General features: G+C 45.8%; 1 protein-coding gene across 3 annotated transcripts in view; it reads left to right on the top strand.

Annotated features, from left to right (window-relative positions):
* Positions 1-2597: 2597 nt before the first annotated feature.
* The window catches only part of PRKCA (protein kinase C alpha), a 193426-nt gene continuing 176094 nt past the window's right edge, over positions 2598-19929 (top strand). For all 3 annotated transcript variants that reach the window (XM_080994553.1, XM_080994552.1, XM_080994554.1), the window contains exons 1-2: positions 2598-2987; positions 12241-12272. In XM_080994553.1, coding sequence (XP_080850679.1) covers positions 2815-2987; positions 12241-12272 — 205 coding nt within the window. In that variant the 5' untranslated portion in view covers positions 2598-2814. The remainder of the gene's footprint in view (positions 2988-12240; positions 12273-19929) is intronic.

The following is a 19929-nucleotide window of genomic DNA, read 5'->3' as shown; positions in this document are numbered from 1 at the left end:
AGCCATCAGTAAAATAAAATAATTTATTTCTTGTACACACAGCTCATCTAACTGGGTTGCCCCAGCCAATCTGGGCAGCTTCCAACAGAATACAGTGGTACCTCGGGTTAAGTACTTAATTCGTTCCGGAGGTCTGTTCTTAACCTGAAACTGTTCTTAACCTGAAGCACCACTTTAGCTAATGGGGCCTCCTGCTGCCACTGTGCCACTAGAGCCCGATTTCTGTACTTATCCTGAAGCAAAGTTCTTAACCTGAAGCACTATTTCAGGGTTAGCAGAGTGTGTAACCTGAAGCGTATGTAACCCGAGGTACCACTGTGCAAAAGAACAAACCTGAGAGACCCTAGGAGCCAACTCCTGGGGGCCGAGGTATCTTTGCCCTCCTTAAAATATTTGATGGGCAGGACCCCCCCCCCAAGTCGAAAAGCACTGCCATTCAAATGGTGTGTGTGCATCATATCTTGTGATGAATTGTGCAGGGTGGGGCTTACCTGGGCCACCCCAATATCTCATTCAAGTTGGCACCCCTGTGACGGGCCCGCCCAAGGAGGAGCGTGAATTTCTCTGAGACCACACAAGCCACGCTCCAAGCGGTGGAGGAGCCACAGGGGTGCCAATTTGAATAAAATATTGGGGAGGCGGGGCAGGTAAGCCCCACCCCACCCCGCATAATTGATCACATGGCAGGGCACACCCACACTATTTGAATAAAAAAAATCCTTCCAGTAGCACCTTTAAGACCAACTAAGTTAGTTCTTGGTATGAGCTTTCGTGTGCAAGCACACTTCTTCAGATTCTTCAGTGTGTATCTGAAGAAGTGTGCTTGCACACGAAAGCTCATACCAAGAACTAACTTAGTTGGTCTTAAAGGTGCTACTGGAAGGATTTTTTTTATTTTGACTATTTGAATGGTATTGCCCATCAACTGTGGGGGCGGGGGGGTTTCCAGGTCCCTCCAATATTTTATGGGGTACGACGACGAAGGGACCTCGGCGCGTAGGAATTGGCTCCTTTGCAGGGATCTCTGGGCTCCTGCTGGATTTTGGGGGGTGGGGAGGCTCTTTAGAATTAAACAAGCTCTGGGCGCTGCTTTCCCCTATGTAAGAACAGGGATTCCATTCGCGGAGTCTCCTGAGTGAGACTCGCGGCTGCTCTTGTCGACCCAGCGGACTGTTTGCAGTCCCGGCCTTTTTGCTGAGGAGCGGTTTGTCAGTCCCGCCGCGGCTCCTCCTCCCGCCCAGAGACCTTTCTAGAGACTTGAGGGACGCGGGAGCAGCGGGGTTTTTTTTTTCAGCCTTTCTTCGCGTTCAAACTCGGAAAGAGAAACTGTGGCCCGCCGTGTGTGTGTGAGGGAGAAGAGGGCGCAGTACTCCGGCTGCTGCCTTTTTTTCTCCGACCCCTTCCGTTCGCCTCAGCCCTGAAGGCGGGAGTCCCTCGTCAAATCCCCGAAGCCCAGTCGCTCCCACCCACGTGAGGAGGGGCCGCCGCCTGGTCCTGTCAGGAACCCGTCTGTCGGTGCCCTGGTCTGAGGGGAAGGAAGGGTGAAGCAACAGGTTCCCGCGCGCCGGGCGGGGGCCGAGTGCTGTTCTCGACGCCGCGCTCAGCAGCAAAGCTGAAGGCAGCTTTGGCTGTGCCGCCTCCGAGGAACGGCTCCTTGTGCCCCGGCTGGCATTATATCCGGGCATTGCGAGGCGCAGAGGGGTCTCCCCGCAGTCTCGGAAGCGAGGAGCGGAGCTCGTGCGCCAACAAGGCTTGTACCTCGCTCACGTGAGGCGACGCTTCCTCGCCCGACTCTGTGTGGCAATAGGTATACACGGAGGTGTGGTCCGCGCAACGGGAAAGAAAGAAAAAAGCTCAGTCCCTCGCGGCACGTGGACACGAGTTGGCCAAGGACAGTTCGGAGTCCACCCCGCGGATTTCTCTCCCCTCCCCAGCCTGGCTGGCAAGCAATCCCAAACGGAACCGGCTGGAAGCGATGCGTTCCTCCGGGAAGCCGTGGTGGCACCTTTTGGGCCAGATCAGCGCGCTGAGGAGCCGGGAGGGGAGTCGATAAATGGGCAGGGCGGCGGGCCCATTTCTTTTGAGCGCCTTTCAAAGTGAGGGAATAAGGGTCCGGCGGGTGACTTTTTTCCTTCTCCACATGTGGCAAAAAAAGTCTCTCAAGCGCCACGTCGACGAGGCGCACACACGCAAGCGCGTTCTTTTGAAAAACTGAAGCGATCCGAGGTGCGCCTGCTTGCGCGCCGAACGCAACAGGTGCTGAGCAGGGCGCTCGCTCGCAGGGCGCTCCTGAGGAGAGGCGCCGAGCGAAGCAAAGAAGAGGGCCCTTTTTGGCGCGCGCCATCCTCCTCCCTCCCCCTCTCTCTCCACCCCTCCTCCTCCCTCCCCCCCGGAGTTGGGGGAGTCGCCCACACGCCGCCTTGTTGCCCTAGAGACGGGCTTCCCCGGCTCTCGCTCTGTCTCTCCGGCGCTCGCTGGCCCTCCCCCTTCTGGTGGCCCCTCCCTCCCGCCGCAGGGGGTCCAGTGAGCGCGCGGGCGGGCGGAGCCGTCGGGGGCTGGCCCGGGGAAAGGGATCCTCCCCCCCCTCCTGCCTGCTGCGCGTGGCTCAGACGTCAGGAGGAGCCCGAGCGGGCAGGAGGCAGCGCCCATCTCCGCCGCTGCCAGAGTGTCGGCGGCTGCCGGACGGGGCAGAGGGAGAGAAGTGGGAGGGAAGGAGGCGCTTCCTGGCTGAGGCGAAGTCAAAAGTCGACGCGGCGCGGCAAGCAAGGGAAGGAGCGAAGGAGCCAGCGGGGGGCGGGCGGGCGGGCGCGCGCCATGGCCGACGTCTTCCACAACCCGGAGCCCGGAGCGGGTCCCGACGCGGCGCGGGGCTTCGCCCGCAAAGGGGCCCTCCGGCAGAAGAACGTACACGAGGTCCGCGACCACAAATTCATCGCGCGCTTCTTCAAGCAGCCCACCTTCTGCAGCCACTGCACCGACTTCATCTGGTAAGGAGCGAGCGCGGCCTCAACCCCCCCACCCCAACCCCCCGCCCGAGAACCGGGCGCTGCGCTGCGGTGGCTGCAGAGGGGGAACTCCAGCGGCTCCCTCTCCGCCTTGCCTTTCCTCCAGCCGGGAGCCTCGCAGTCTTCCACTCCCGAAGAGGCAGGCGAGGCGGGCGGGCGGGCGGGCAGGCAGGCAGGCAGGCTGGCTCTCTCCCCGCGCCGCCTCAGCGCTGTTAGTCATCTCCTTCCCTTCAGCCGCTCGGCAGACTTCACAGGTGAAGGACTTGGGGCAGAAAGAGAGACACACTCTCTCTCTCCCCACCGGCAGGAGGAAGTGCTTGAGGTTCGCCGTCTCTCCGGGGGCTCCGTCGGTTCGATGAGACCCCAGCGCACTGCTTCCCCGCTGACAGGAGCTCTTTTCCCCGCCCCATGCAGTCGCATGTATGGGAGGCGTCTCTCCTTCTTACTTTCCTCCTACAGATAGGGAGGGAGGGAGGGAGGCACCACCCCTGTGTGGGGTGGTTCATGTGGCGCTGCATTTTTCATCGGGGCACACAAACACTTCTGGGCCAGGCTGACCCAATGGACTCAGTTTTCCTGCACTCCAACTTGCCAGAAAGGATCTTTCTACTTTAAGGCTCTTGGGGGATGTAGTGCAGCACCTTTTTCACGTGGAAAGAGAGCTGACTCCCTCCCACCCCACAAATATGTCAACCCATTTATGCACATCTGGAAAAACCCCCAACACCAGTCCTTCTGTCTATTTCACTGCTCCGCTGACCACATCTGGGGGGGGGAATTAGCGCCTTTAGATAGACCTTCTGTACCACACATGCATGCACACCCCATAAAAGCCCATTTGATTTCATACAGTAAAAGACTTCCACCCCCACCCAGTACCGTGCTCTCAGAACCAAAAACTTCTCCTACGACGCAACCCGTTTTGCTGGGATCCTGAAACGACACTCTTTTTTAAAGGGAAGGCTCTGTAGCCCCCTCCTTCTCAGCCGCCACACTCTTGCGCTGAAGAGAGAGCCACACCAGCTGTATCTTCCAGAGGAAGCTGGTTGTATCCAGAACTCCGTTCATCACTCCCACTGATATGAAAGCAACTCCAATATGAGTCTTCCTGTGCAGACCAGCACACACACACTCTCTCTCTTCCATCTACAATCCTCTTCTTGGTCCTTGAGCTGGCTTCCTTCTGAAACAGTCTCACCCTGTCCCCCTCTGGACACTTAAAATCCATTTGCACTGATGCAGATGCAGACCAGGCTCTACACCAGCGGTGATGGGAAATGGTTGGCTGTCTGCTTTTGTTAGAGAGCAACTCCCATAATCTCTGGCCATTGGCCATGCTGTTTGGAGTGACCCATCTTTTCCAAGTTGTTTGGGATGTGCAGATTTTTTCAACTCTAGCATGACAAGCTGCCGATTTTCTCACTCTGCATCTCACAAAGTTCCCTCTTCTGTGCAACTATTAGAGACACAGAAACCTTGTCCTCCGCATCTCCTTGTTGTTTCCATGAGATCCCGGTTTTTGTTCCTGGCACCTCCAGGTAGCACTTGGAATGGTGCCTGCTTGAGCTCTTAGAGGGCTGCTGCCAGTTAGTGCGGACAGTATTGCGCTAGATGGATCGCGAGTCTAACTGCGTAAGGCTGCTCTTTTTCTATTTCACTATTTCGTGTGAGATTCTTTCCCACTGTTGCACCATGATAAGTACTCTTCTGTCCTTCACCTCCCACCCCAGATCAGGAAGTCAAGGAACTGGTGTTAACTGGGGAGCAACACTGTCATAGATTGGATTGCACACTGTATAACTCTCCCAACATCACAGCAGAAACATATGGAGTGAGATTTGTCATCCCCACGCTGAAAGTGTTATATGCAAACAACACCAACAACACCTGCTTAAGGGATCGTTCTAAATACCATTCAGCCACAGGGGGCAACTTCCGTAAGCACCTGCATGGTATAGTGGTTAGAGTGTCAGACTAAGACCTGGGAGTTCAGGGTTCAAATCCCCACTTGGCTGTTAAGCTAACTGGAGTGATTTTGGGTCAGTCGCTGCCTCTCAGTGGGGAGAGGGAGAGGAGAGGGAGAATTGTGTGCTCTGCATTGAGCTGCTTGGACAAAAAGATGGGATATACCGTATTTTTCTATGTATAAGACGAGGTTTCCCCCCTAATTAGGGGGGTGTCTTATGCACGGATATATCTCTCCCCCCCTTTTCTTAAATCTGAGTCCCCCAAAATAGGGGGCATTTTATACCTGGGGGTGTCTTATAGAAGGAAAAATATGGTAAATGCAACAACAACAACAACAATACAAAACAGATGCAAGACACCCTCTTCCTCCATCACCCTCAATTGTCCTTTTTCTATGTCTCATCTTTGCAAAATGGCTTTTTGGAGTTTCATCTTTCCATACACAAAGTTTCTTTGTTGCACAGCCATAGATACAAGATTTTGTCTCTTACCATAGGACTTTGTAGGATGCTGCCTTATACCGAGTTAGACCAATGGTCCATCTAGCCCAGTATTGTCCATGCTGTCTGAAAGCAGTTCTCCAGGGCTTCAGACAGATTTCACTCCCAATCCTACCTGGGGATGCTAGGGATTGAAAAAATCTTATACATTATTGTACTCTGTACTGCACCAGCTTTATCTAGTGAGACTTCCAACTGCATTTCACTTGAGATAAAGAGAACCCTTCTTCAAATTTCTTAAACTCACTGATGGAAATTCCCTGTAGTGATGCTATGGGCTGTCAGTTGCCTTGTGTATTTGGCTGCTTTACCAACTTACTTAGGTAGAGGCTTAACTAACCAAGTTTCTGCCCCCCTGTTGTCTGCTGAAGTACAATTTGCTACCACCCTACTGCACCCTAAAGTTTACTGTACGTGCTTATCTCTTGTCTATCGTGTGCAATCAGTTTATTGACTTTAAAGGCATGCTCCATGGAGGATCCAACCCTTGCAATCTAATTATTTTCTGTAGCTGATCTCTTGCCTGCCCTTTTGGCCAGTCTGCACTCAAGATGTTCAGATGGATCTCTCAACGTTTTTATTTTTATTTATTTAAAAGCGGCTGAAGTGAGTGGGGTGGGGAGAGATTTTGAATTAGGTCAGAGCAGTAGTGCTGGAGGATTTCAGCGCTTTCCCCATGCTGTTTTCCCCATGCTATCCCATCCTGAAGTAAAATTGAGGGGAAAGCACAGTTCCTGTATTATTTCCCTGAAGGGTAAAACAGCAGCTTTCCGTATGTGTTGACTGTAGATCAGGAAAATAGGGTGTGGAAATACGATTTCCCCATGCCATGCCATTGGTCCAATCAAATTCACAGTCCTCCAAAGTAAAAATTTAAAATATCTGCAGATCTACTCATGGAGCTCCTATTATCATATGTAGTTTGGCTTTTGCTTACCTAGCTAACAAGGAAATTGTTGTACATAAATTTCACCCAGGGGAGTTATTTTCTGCTACAACCCTACTCTCTAGAAGTTTTACTTATTGTATGTTATGTTATATTCACTTTTCTACTACCTGTTGCAATCCAACCTGTGTCAATGTACAAGTTAAAATGATTTTAAAAAGCAACAGCACAGTAACATTGCAACATTAGAGGTGGCATCCAGCAAAGTACTTCTCCTAGCAGAAGGACTTTGGGCTGTGCCACAGAACTTCCCCTCTCCTTATATGCACCCTCCAAATTGGTCGCTGGTTTTCCTAACATTAAACTCCAGAAAAGGCTGAAATGCACAAGTAGGCTTTTAAGAAGTGCTAAAATATATTTGCAGTTGTCAGAGCTCTGAGGGGAGGCGATTCTGTAAAAAGGGGGCTACCACTGAGAAGGCCCTTCACGCTAGTTGCCCAACCCAGACGAACTCTGCAGCTGAGCAGAATATTCAGATGGCAGTAGGGAGAGAGAGCTGCTCCTGCAGGTATCCTGGTTGGCAGACATCGAAACCTTGAACTTAGCCCTGTAGTTTATGGGCAGCCCATGCAGCTCCTTTAGTAGTGGTGTAATATGTGTGTGGTAGGATACTCCACTGAGTAACCTTGTTACACGGTTGCAGCATTCTGCAGCAGCCCTGGCTTTGGAACCAATCTCAAGCAAAGTCCCAGATGATGGAGCAGATTCACGCTATCCAGTCTAGAGGATTGTTCACAGCGGCCAGGCTATCCCGATCTGGAAACAGACATTGTAGGTGTACCTGCCAAAGGCGGCATTCACTTATAGCTACCACTGCCACCTGAGCTTCTGTGGATAAATACGAATCAAAGATTACACCCAAACTGTGCTATTACCTGTTTCTGGAAGCAGGAGCCACCCATCTCCCCACAGGACCTCCCAATGCCAGGACTGAATTACAGTGGTACCTCTGGTTATGTACTTAATTCATTCCGGAGGTCCATTCTTAACCTCAAACTGTTCTTAACCTGAAGCACCACTTTAGCTAATGCGGCCTCCCACTGTTGCCGCGTGATTTCTGTTCTCATCCTGAAGCAAAGTTCTTAACCCGAGGTACTATTTATGGGTTAGCGGAGTCTGTAACCTGAAGTGTATGTAACCTGAAGCGTATGTAACCCGAGGTACCACTGTACAATTTTTGGCCCTCATCTTAGCCTCTTCCTGCACCCATACACTTGTTCAGGAGCTGCCATAAGATGCCAGTGAACTCATAACAGAGTGCATTCTCTTTAACCGCAGCATAAGTTGTCCTACCCATTGAATTCATTTACCGTAGTTTTTCTTTCTCCTATATATATTCCCCTTTAGCACCTGGGTTATGTCATGTACACCGTGCTTCCATGCAGCTGTTCCACTTAACCTTGATTCTGTAACCACTTCGTGCATATAAGCATTTGTGTGCATGCTGCCCTTCTTCTTACACAGCCCTGCCACTTTACAAACTCTTATGATTCTGCAGTTGCTTAGGATGAGATTGCTTGGATCTCTTGCACTGAGTTTGGTATTTCCCTTTTTTGTGTTTCCTGTTGCTGCCTCTGGTGGGCAAGGGGATTTGAAAATACTTTTGCAGATTGCACCTCTTAGATGTGCATACTCATAAATAAGATTTATGCACATAGCCGATATGGAGGAAACTAATAAAAACCACTCAGGAGCCACAAGGGGATAAAGCAGTGCTTTCTTTCCTCGAGACAATGTCAGGCTGTTACAATGCCAGCTAGCTGAAGTGGTGTTGTACGTCGTTTGCATGCACATATCTGGCTGTGGTTTAGATTGAATGGTTGTGCACTTTCCCTCCATGGGCTCATCTTGAATGAAGAAAAACAAGTGTTCATGTTGTCTTATTGTGAATTGCTTGCATCCAAATACATCCATTTTATTCGCATGCTGCAACTTATTTGTCCGAGAGCCCTTGGTATGGACTGGATACTCAGCCATTCCCATAGTATCAGCTATGAGAGAACCGTAGGACTTCCAGGTGTCAGGTCTATCCTCACAGGCAATCCTACCTTTTACACACATTCAACATGTGTGTGACTGTGTGTACATGCATCATGCCGAGCCAGAAGTGAATTTAAAAATGGCTAAAATGGCCCCAGAAGAGGCACGAAGAAGCCAGAAAAGGTGCAGGAACAGCACCTACCAATCCCATGGGCCTTCACAATTGCAATCCCAAGAGTCCTTGCACCAACGATTGAGGCCTGTGGAGAGTTTGAGCTTGAGGAAGGAGGTTGGGAGAGAGGGGTTTTGTTGGAGTTTTTGGAGTTGGTTTTTTTAGCTGTTCTTTGAGATGGCACCTAAATGCACAGCATAGTCATGTTCTTTGGGGGATGACAAACAAACCCAAGAGGCAGCGAGTGGTGCCCATGCTGGAGGAGGAATTGGAAGTTGTGAACTGTTTAGCAGGCAGCACAAGCAGGTGTTATGTGGCATGCAAGTTTGGCAGGAAAGAATCCAGCTTAAGTGCCGTTAAGGTACAGGAGAAGAAAATCCGGGCATCGGAGGCGGCGAGTGCATGTACAACTACAACTGCCAAGGTCCCCAGCCATGTGCAGGATGAGGCCCTGTTGAAGGCACATGAAGCACTGAATCTGTGGCTAAAGGCCATGAACCGCCAGCATATCCCCATTGATGGCAGCACCTTGCGCAAGAAGACTCTCAGACTGTATGTGCACTTCAGGCAGCCTGAGAAGGAGTTCTGAGCTAGTTCTGGCTTGCTGACCCACTTCAAACAATGCTTCGATTTGAAGAACATTGGCACCTGTGTTGAAACTGCATCCATGGACCATGAGGCTACCCAAAAATGTCCTGACCAACTGAAGAGACAGAAGCGCCAGCTGCCCATCATCATGTTCCTCTGCAAGACACCATCAGCTCCACCAATTGAGTCTCACCCACAGCCAAGCACTTTGGGGGTACCGGTCCGCCCTGCTTGTCATTGTTTGCAAATCATCCTTCAGCAATGAGGAAGACTGAATGTCTCCATTGCCACCATTCCTACCTTGTCTGGTAGGGCTGCTGGTTTGTAAAAGGGTTTTTCTAGGGTTCCCAGAGGTTCAGATGGTGTTTGCAGGATGCTTCAATTATACGCAAGGTGACATGGAATGTAACCCCCCCGTAAATGGGGGGTTGCCTGTACTTTGGAGGAAGCATTCTGCTTGTCAGATGATACTTCGAATCCAGTGTTTGTTACTAAATATTTTTGTATTGCCTTGGTTAGGAAGAGCACAAGGGTAGCTTCCAGTGTCTCCTTTTAAAATACATACAAGCAAAAGCTGAGAACTTTGTGTTGCATGTGCATTAAAGGAAAATGTATGGATTGTGAATGCATGAACCCTTAATACTTTAGATATTTTGTGTTTGTTTTGTGCTGTTGTATCAGACTTTGAGTACTAAGTGTTGTCTAAGAAGTGCCGAAACAAAGGTTTACTTGGCCTTGACGTCCTGTCACAGGGGAAAGCCTGTTTCTAAACCTATGCCCACTTACTTGTGATAAGTTCTGCTTAATACAGTGGGGCTTATTTCCAGGTAAACATATATGTTTGCACTTGCAGCCCTTCATGATATTTATCCCAAGGCGGTTTACAATATAATTGAAATAAAACAATAATATACAATAAACAAGTTAAATGATGTGATTACATAATTAATGCAACACACACTTAAAATATCATTTGAAGCAGTCAAGTTAAGAAGCATTCAATTCCAGTGTTTTAAAAGCATCCCAATACTATTTTGGAAGACAAACCCAATTAAAATGGATAGGCTTGTCTTATGGGTCTATTGCATATCATTCCACTTCTGTGTACTTGTTGAGAAGTCCATCATATGGGCATGCAGAAATTTGGAGAGAGAAATGAGGAGGTGATAAAAATGATATAGCTGTTTACATTTTAAAAATAATGCCCAATTTACTTAATGTAATTAGAAGAGGAAAATAATTGGGGGGGGGGTGGAATGAAACAAAAAGAAGAGTAGAGTTATATAGATATAAAATTGCTGTAGGGCCCATTTAATCATGTTTATAATGATAGCAAATACATTTTAAAACTGCATTGATAAAAGGCACTTAATCACAGGGTGCATTTGAATGGGGAAACATATCCTGTGGCTGGCAGGTGACAAGAAAAGTTGTGTTCTACTGCCTTTTCCAGCTAGGAAGGATTTTTAATATTTCTCAGAGACAGCATGCAGTAACCTTTTTCTGCTTCAAATATAGGCGCCTTTTTAATGAGAGTCTGGGAAACTTCAGAAAACCTGTGAATTGTAAATACAAAATTTGGGTAGCTGTTCTCTAAAGGGGCAGCACTGTTAATACCACGTTTTGGTCCCCTTCAATGAAGGATCAGGAAAAAGTCTGTACCACTCAACTTCAATTTATTACTAATATATATAGAGAGAGAGGGAGGGAGAAATTGCAGCCTTAACCCTTTCCTGCTTTGCTTCTATGTTTTCAATACAGTAAGCCCGCAACTTACACAGGGGTTACATTCCAAGAATAGCACCTAAAGCCAAAATTGTGTATAGTCAAAACACATTGGGTGCAATAGAGGGTGAGATTGCCAAAGTATTTTTTTCTGTACACCTGCCTGCTTTCCATTCCATTTTATTTATTTGCCAAGTTCGTAAAACTGAATTAGCACCAGCTAAATGTGTGTAGGTTGCAAGTGTACTGCACTTATCTTTAACTGTGTTAAAAATCAATAAATCACAGATAAAGTAATCTGTTATGTGGCATAGTTTGATTACTCATTTTATTTAGAAGTTAGTTCTGTCAAGTATAGAAACTTTTAAGAACACAAAAAAGGGATGCTCTGATTACGTATTAGTAACTTTCAGTTGCATCAGTTTAGCTGTTAATTTAGTATTATTGCTTATATTGCATTTGACCTCAACAATCCAGCTATCTTGAGACAGTTGCAGCAGTGTTTTGTAAAGGTGGCATGTATATATTTAAAAAAGTGGTTAAAATAAGCACCCGTCAATATCAGGACAGTTTTCACAAACAACATTGTTAAGCTTTGTTTGAAGTCCTCTGTGTGTTTAATTTTATTCCCACAGATTTGTGCCTATAAACAAAGTAAATGTGTGTGTGTGTGTTTGAAGTCTCCACTTCACTGTGGAAAAAACTTATGTGTGTGCCATCCTACAGTGTTGCAGGCTGCTCCTAGCAAGTAGATTTGAGTAGTATAAACTAAGTATCTGTATATAAACAACTACGAGGAAAGTATTTGTATGTTAGCTCCTTAATGTAGGTCCACCCCCCCCCCCGAAATGCATGTTAGCAAAATAAATAACAGAGGTTCTTGTGTTTTGTCAACTGGTAGAAATTCCGTCTGTCTTGCATCCTTAGATATAAGGCCAAGCTTTCTTTTTGTGAGGGTGTATGTGTTAGTTTTTCATTTAGATCCTCTTAAAAGAAGAAAAAGGCAGTAACCACAACAAAGGGGATAGGGGGACTATCAAGGCTGCATCCATCAAGAGCCATAATAGTATTAATGATATGAACCCTTACATTGTGAATATAATGCATAAATTGTATCAGCAGGTATTCTTTGCAAGTTAATTGTTCAGAATTTTTTGTTGTTGAATGTAAAGAGGCTGAGAGCAGAACTCTGTACAGGTCTACTCATAAGTAAGCGCTATTAAACTCAGTGTGACTTACTCCATAAGCAGAAGTTAAGAAAACTTATTCCTTTGACAGGAAATAATATTGCTGTTGCATATTACGACAACAACAAAAAAGCTAACTTTGTCTTTCTCTCTCTTTTTCCTTGCCTAGGGGGTTTGGCAAACAAGGATTTCAGTGTCAAGGTAAGTAAGTAATAATGGCTTCCATTTCTGCTTTAATCATGAAATCTAGGTGAAATATACCTCAAGAAGGAATTAATTATGCTAGAAAGAAAGAAAAGTATTAAATTATCTAAAAGGATGTGTATTATTTAATCATTTATTATCTCATGAACTGTGAATCATGCACAGAAGAGTTTCATTTCAGCAGAGTTTCCTAAAATTAAATGTCATGTAATCTGCATATAGAGCACTCTTTAATTTTTCATGAAAAGAATCTTTGTGGTTTATTTTTGTAGAGAACATTTTTCTTGTCGGGAGCTGCTGTCTCTGTGTGGGTGTTCTGAATAGTGGATTCGCTCTCCATTGGGCTTCCTTTAATGCTCTAATCCATCTTTTCTCTCCCTTAGTAATTTACATGGGTTTCATGAATACATTTAGGTGGACCTTTGGTCTTTATTTTAATCTGTTTATTCAACTGAATGGAGTAAAATACAGTAAACATTTTTATTGTGAATGAACTTCAATTCAATGTCAATTGTTCAGTGTTAAAATCTTGAGACAGGAAGTAACTTTATTTACATGAATTGCCTTATTGGCCATAATATGGCTGTATTTTTGTTCAGTGCTTATTTTCGCTAAACTGTAGGATATGTACAGAACACGAAACTCACAAAGCTGCCTTATGTGAAATTAAACTGTTGGTCTCCCTAGCCCAGCATAGTCTATGTTGAGACAACAGCTCTTCAGTTACTCAAAAGAGATGCACAGCTCCCAGATATTCTTTTGATTGGATATGCCCAGGATTAAACTGGGAACTTCTGCATGGAAAAACCTACAACTGAAATTTGCCCTTTCCTCATATGCTTAGGTCCATAGCCTGATTTTCTAAGGTCTGTAGGTTGATCACCATTTCAGGTTATCCCACATGACTCAATATATTTCTCACTTCAGCAACCTCCCTCGTCATAACTCATCAGTGTTCTTGTTTCTAATTGTATATGTTACGTTTTCCTACCATGGAGGCAGGTTTGATTAAGTGAGAATAGCATTTGGTCTGATGATTTCATAGATTTTAGGGCAGCTGACAGAGGCAGCTGGTGAATTTTGGAGTTGATGTGACACTTGCAGGTTAACCCCCCCCCAAAAAAACCCCCCTGTTGTCTTTTGATCTGCTTATACACCATATAACAGGGGTCAGCAAACTTTTTCAGCAGGGGGCCAGTCCACTGACCCTCAGACCTGCGGGGGGCGGATGGACTATATTTTGAAAAAAATATATGAATGAATTCCTATGCCCCACAAATAACCCAGAGATACATTTTAAATAAAAGGACACATTCTACCCATGTAAAAACATGCTGATTCCTGAACCGTCCGCAGGCCAGATTTAGAAGGCGATTGGGCCGGATCCAGCCCCCGGGCCTTAGTTTGTCTACCCATGCTGTATAGGCATGTTTTGCTAGAATGGCTGGGAGATACACATGAGTTAAGTGTGTTGTGGTGACTAAGATTTTTGTACAGTGAGCCAGGAATTTTTATTTGAGGAAGATGCTAAAGGGGGAATTAGCATTGGATATCACATTGGCTACAAAAGGCAAAAAGCGCACTTCTCCCTATGTTAAAGTTTCAAAAGCAGGCATGGTGTGGTGGGTGAGAGTATGCGCTGGGACAACTCTAGTCCAAATTGTACCTCAGTTATGTATCCACTGGGTGACCTAACCCAGCAAAATATTTTTCACTGTCACCTCCCCTGTACCTGTTTCCAGGAGAGGGATGAAGAATACTTTAGAGATAATATACAGTGGTACCTCAGGTTAAGTGCTTAATTCGTTCTGGAGGTCTGTTCTTAACCTGAAACTGTTCTTAACCTGAAGCACCACTTTAGCTAATGGGGCCTCCCGCTGCCGCCGTGCCGCCAGAGCATGATTTCTGTTCTCATCCTGAAGCAAAGTTCTTAACCTGAAGCACTATGTCTGGGTTAGCGGAGTCTGTAACCTGAAGCATATGTAACCTGAAGCGTATGTAACCCGAGGTACCACAGTATGTGAATTCCTTCAACAACTATATCAGTGCTGTGTAGTATTTTCTATATACAGTGGTACCTCGGGTTACATACGCTTCAGGTTACAGACTCTGCTAACCCAGAAATATTACCTTGGGTTAAGAACTTTGCTTCAGGATGAGAACAGAAATCGTGCAGCGGCGGCGAGGCAGCAGGAGGTCCCATTAGCTAAAGTGGTGCTTCAGGTTAAGAACAGTTTCAGGTTAAGAACAGACCTCCGGAATGAATTAAGTTCTTAACTCAAGGTACCACTGTACTAGCCCAACATTTGCAAAGATTGAGCTTCTACCCCACGCAGTGCCCTGTAATGAGAGCATACTGAAAGCCACATCTTCTAACCTGGTGTTCTTTAGTTTTTCCAGGGATACTAAAATGTGAATACATGCAGAGGCGTAGGTACCCAGTGTGGAAAATTTATTGTGTCCCCCCCCTTGATTTTTTTTTTTTTTTTGCCTGCAAACTTGGTTTTACGTTATTTCATATTTTCTTACAAAGGAATGTGGATTATGGGCCCCTGATAACAAGTAGGCGACTGTGGACAGATACTTAAATCTATAGGATGGATTGTGTTTTGGCTCCACTGAATTGAAATTTCAGCCTTCACGACATATGAAAATGGCCAAGTAAACAGTTATTTTCGTGGAGGAGGGTCAAGATATTAACTGATATGCATGAAATTTCAGATATAGCTATATAATCCCTAGTGTAGTAAGATAAGACCTTTGGAACAGGCATTTTCAAAAAAAAGTTTTTTATGAACCGCTCTAGTACGGCAGTATTGTTCCTTGATAATTTGTCACCCCCCCCCCATGATGGCACCCTGGGCTACCTGCCCCCCCCGCCCCCTCTTCCTACACCCCTGAAAACATGGCCTCCAACCTCCCTTCTAAGCATGGCGACCACAAGACCAGAGTCTGTGTGCTTGAAGCTGTCTTACCTTTTACAGACATACCTATAGGAAACTCAAGGGATGCAAGAATCTAGAGTGAAAAGCAAGCAGGAGCTATGGTTTTAAAAATTACAGTGGTACCTCGGGTTAAATACTTAATTCGTTCCGGAGGTCCATTCTTAACCTGAAACTGTTCTTAACCTGAAGCACCACTTTAGCTAATGGGGCCTCCCGCTGCCGCCATGCCGCCGGAGCACGATTTCTGTTCTCATCCTGAACCAAAGTTCTTAACCTGAAGCACTATTTCTAGGTTAGCGGAGTGTATAACCTGAAGCGTATGTAACCCGAGGTACCACTGTACATAGTTGAGAGCCAGTGTGGTGTAGTGGTTAAGAGCATAGACTTGTAATCTGGTGAACCGGGTTCGCGTCTTCGCCACCTCCACATGCAGCTGCTGGGTGACCTTGGGCTAGTCACACTTCAGTCTCTCAGCCCCACTCACCTCACAGAGTGTTTATTGTGGGGGAGGAAGGGAAAGGAGAATGTTAGCCGCTTTGAGACTCCTTCAGGTAGTGATAAAGCGAAAGCGGGATATCAAATCCAAACTCTTCTTCTAAAAATAAAAATTAAAAAATTACATAGTTTCTTCCTGTCTTGATGCTGGTTTTGCTGAAGGGGATTTATGCTGCTATATGGACTCTTCTCAAAATGGGCTATGGTGGCCTTCCAGAACTTGGTACCCTCCAGGTATTTCAGGCTGCAACTCCTTGTCACCCCTGACCTTTGCCCATGCTGGCTGGAGCCCAACAATACCAGGAGATTAACGGGTTACAGAAGGCTAGCCTTTATATGGTTTTATGGTTGAGTTGTGGTGTTCTGCCCTGCCCAGAAATGACCAAGGATTCCACCTTTGTATTGGTCTTAAAAAACAACAACACACCCATCTATTTTTCTTGAACATCCTCAATTAAAATTTTGAATTTGAGTCTGTAATGGAGGAAAACTCTTGAGTTAATTACAGGGTTGGCTTGTGCTGACAATCTGCTGAGTTGTGGTTGTATTATAAAACTGAAATATAAAACTGCTAGCCATTAAGTTCATTCTCATAGCTGTCAACTTTTCCCTTTTCTTGCGAGGAATCCTATCCTATTCGGAATTTCCCTTAAAAAAAGGGAAACGTTGACAGCTATGTTCATTCTTCAGGTGTTTAATTTCAGAAAGATAGGTTGCTTTTGTATGTGTTAACTTTGCTGTTAACATCGACATGTGCAAATGTGTGCAAATGACCATTTAAAGATGCACGTGCCTCGATTTCTGTCATTCTCCATGATTCATAGTAGCTTGGAATATTCATGAAGACTTTCTGACAGCCTTTATGCCGGTCAATGAAGTAGCTATTTTAGGCAGCTAGAATATTCAGTTATAAGCTGTCTAGGTGTGGGTTACCTGTATTTGTTGTACATGTGACTGGCTAGAATTTTGAACTGAGGCGATATGGATGGCTGTGTCTTTGTGTTACTGATTCAATAGTATAATAGTGTTATGAGTTTGTGGGTACCAGACTCCCCTAAATTCTTGGATCCAGTAAATGTTAAAATATAAGCCAGGCCAGTTTCCTGACCAGGAAATTGCCTGGGGTGTAGGCTGTTAGGGGAATGGAAGGTGATGAGTCATTAAGAAAGTCATTAAGAAAGCAAAGGCTCTGTGCCAGACTGCAAGTGGGTGGGGCCCCTCCTCCAGATCTGCAAAGGCAGAGTTTGAGGTAGAGGGTTCCGGCCTGACTGGGATGGAGGGGAAAGGTTTCAGTCTGGTAAAGGTGGCTGGAGAGAAGTACAAGGGTTGATTTCTGTTTGAATCCATGGCTGCAGCTATGGGAGCAGCAAGACCCCCTTGGAGTGTTAATGTTGTGAGCCCCTCCATCGTAGGCTCAGGTTGAATATCTGTGTAAATAAACCATATATCATAAAGACACCACACTTTCCACTGTGCCTCATTACCAAAGGGAACACAGACCCTGGGCGAGTGCCTGGGACCCCTGGAATCTCACACTGCTCAGAAATAGGAGTGGCGTGTGATAATATTTTAATAGGTTTTTGTTTATCAAAGTATTGTACTTGGCTTATACTCAGAACAATAAATTTTTTTTTTAATAAGAAATTTTATTAAATTTCAGTGAGTGGAATTCTGCTGACAGGATGCTGCTAGCTGAAAGGGGAAGCTTTTTTTGCCCTACATCCCCCTCATTCTCCCTGACAAGTTGTGTTGGGAGACCCTCTAGAACAGTGGCAGTGGAGGAAGGCTGCAAGGGAAGGGGGAACTGGCAAGAATTGTCTGCCTTCTTCTGCCAGAGGGAGCTTCTACTGGACTGGAGGCCCACCTGTGAAGGTCCAAGTCATTGAGCTCAATCCAGAAGGTGAACTGATAAAGAGGAAGATACTGCTATGATGCTTAATTAGTCTGTAAAAGGAAAACAAAAAGAGATGTAGCTTGGTGGTGGTGAGTGAGTGAGTGAGAAAGAATGCTTTAAACACAGTAGGTGGAAGATAACTAATGAACATCTTATTCAAACTCTTAAAAAAGGAGAGAGGAAAAGGTGGTTGTACAGCTACTTCAATACTATCCTAAATCCAAGCGCCTTCCAACAGTGATTTTTTCCCCCTTGGGTGTCTTAACTGTCCAGTTCTAAAAATGCTTCCTGGTTAAATATACTTTGGATTGCAGCTCTGGTAAGGTCACTGTGAGGTGATACATTCGAAATAGTGTTAGTAGCAGATAAGAACTGACTTGCAAAGTCATGCATAATACAACTTGAGACAGTTCAAAGCTTTGGGTGGTGTTCAGCTAAGCTTTACTCTGAGGAGACCGCTTAAAATTAATGGACCTAACTTGGTCATGGTCATTAATTTCAGTGGATCTACTCTGATTAATATGTAGTTGAATACCACACATTTTCTTGGGGTGCACATTCTCTCCAGCCACTAGGTAAAGCTGCCATATTCAGTTTCCATTGATATTTTCCCCCAACCTGGTACGCTACCTAAGATTGATCTCTGCTTTGTGCATATATGCCGATACATATGGTGCTGTTTACTACCACCAATAACTTCTGTAGTTTGTATGAGACTGAAGACAGAGCTAGTGAACTACTGTACTGGGTTTTATATTTTTAAAAAGGGGAATCAGGCACTTCTTCATCCCAGTGCCCCTAGGTGTAACTCGAAACCTAATCTATTATGCCTGGTCCCTCTTCCCACTCCCTATTTTAAGAGAGATACTAGTACAAACTTTATGCCTTCAACACTCTGCCCCCTGCCCCTCCCACTTCCTGTTTTGCGTAACAAACAGGCCTGATGAACATTTCTGGAGAACTCAAAGACACTTGCTCCCTGTTTTGTGACAGTTTGGTTTTTCTAACAAAAGTATTGTATGGATTCTAGAAGGCATTTTTTGGGTACATTATCTCTGTAATCCTTGCGGTAATCTGGTAAAAGAGGTCAGTGTTGTTATCATCGTATTGTGGAGGGGGAGGGGGATCTAGGAACTGGGACAGAAAGAGAAATTAAGGGAACCATGCTTAAAGCCATCTGCAGTTCATGGCTGTTTGAACAGGGAACTTCGCAGCTCACACTTGCCCACTAAAACTACATGAGCCGTACACGACATGCTGCCAGCAATCAGTACAGGTTGGACTGAACAAATTAATTGTTTTGCTCCTTTCCTTCCCCCATTCCCATTCCAACAAACTTGGCTTTCTTCAATGGTTTACTTGTCTGCTGCTTTTCTATGGTAGGCTCCCCTCTGCAAAGCACTTCGTAACGATAGACTTCAATTTCAAGATAATTCGCTAACAATTCACAAGAGAGCCCAGCAAATTTAAATAGCCATAAAAACATCATTTCCAATAAGCCCCAAACATCTCATATTAATAGTCACTGTTACACTAAGATTAAACAATCGGCTAATAATTCATACTGAATCCTAACAATAAAAAATAAGGGGGGGGGCCTGTACACCCGCCAAAATAGTGGGCATGCTATGCAAAACTTAATATTGTGTCCATCAGGAACTTCTAAACAAATCTACTGCTGTCCTAGGCAGGGTGGATTGGACCAGGGAGAAAAACTGGTCAGTGAGCTTTCCTGTTGCTGCTTTTCCTCACACTGGCAGCCCCGTTTTACTACCCCTCCAGAGCTGTAGACCCTAGTTGGGCCAAGGATGGCATTCAGGAGCTGCCAGCAAATCACTTCTACTTTGGACATAGCTATGATTATTTCTGGCTGGCCGGTCATGTTAGACATGGCACCCCACAGAGTACGATCATCAGGGTACTTTTTATTTTAGCTGTGTCTGTTAACAGCATAATTTCCTTTAGGCAGATTTCAATTGTCAACCCATAACACTTCTCTAGGTTCGCGGATTATAGGCATTACAACATTCTTTAGGTTTGTCTTCCAACAAGTGCAGTTTCTTGTGGAATAATGTTAGAGCAAGCCATAAATTGTTAAGCAAGCTTCAAACAGACTTCTTTGATTAGGCAAGCGGCGGCGGGGGGTGGGCAGGGGAGGGAAGCTACATTTTGTCTGCCTTGAAAAGTAACAATCTTCTTAAAAATAATTAACCTTGCTTAGGTGAATGTTTCGATACCTGAGGGACTGAGGTTGAGCCCTGAGGCTGCGTGCTCTGAGCCTTTGTAGCTGGCCAGAAATATCCTCCTTCCCCTTCTCTGC

Source organism: Podarcis pityusensis, assembly GCF_964106645.2.
Source record: "Podarcis pityusensis genome assembly, chromosome: 2".
Lineage (NCBI taxonomy): Eukaryota > Metazoa > Chordata > Lepidosauria > Squamata > Lacertidae > Podarcis > Podarcis pityusensis.
This window is presented reverse-complemented; position numbering and strand designations above follow the sequence as displayed.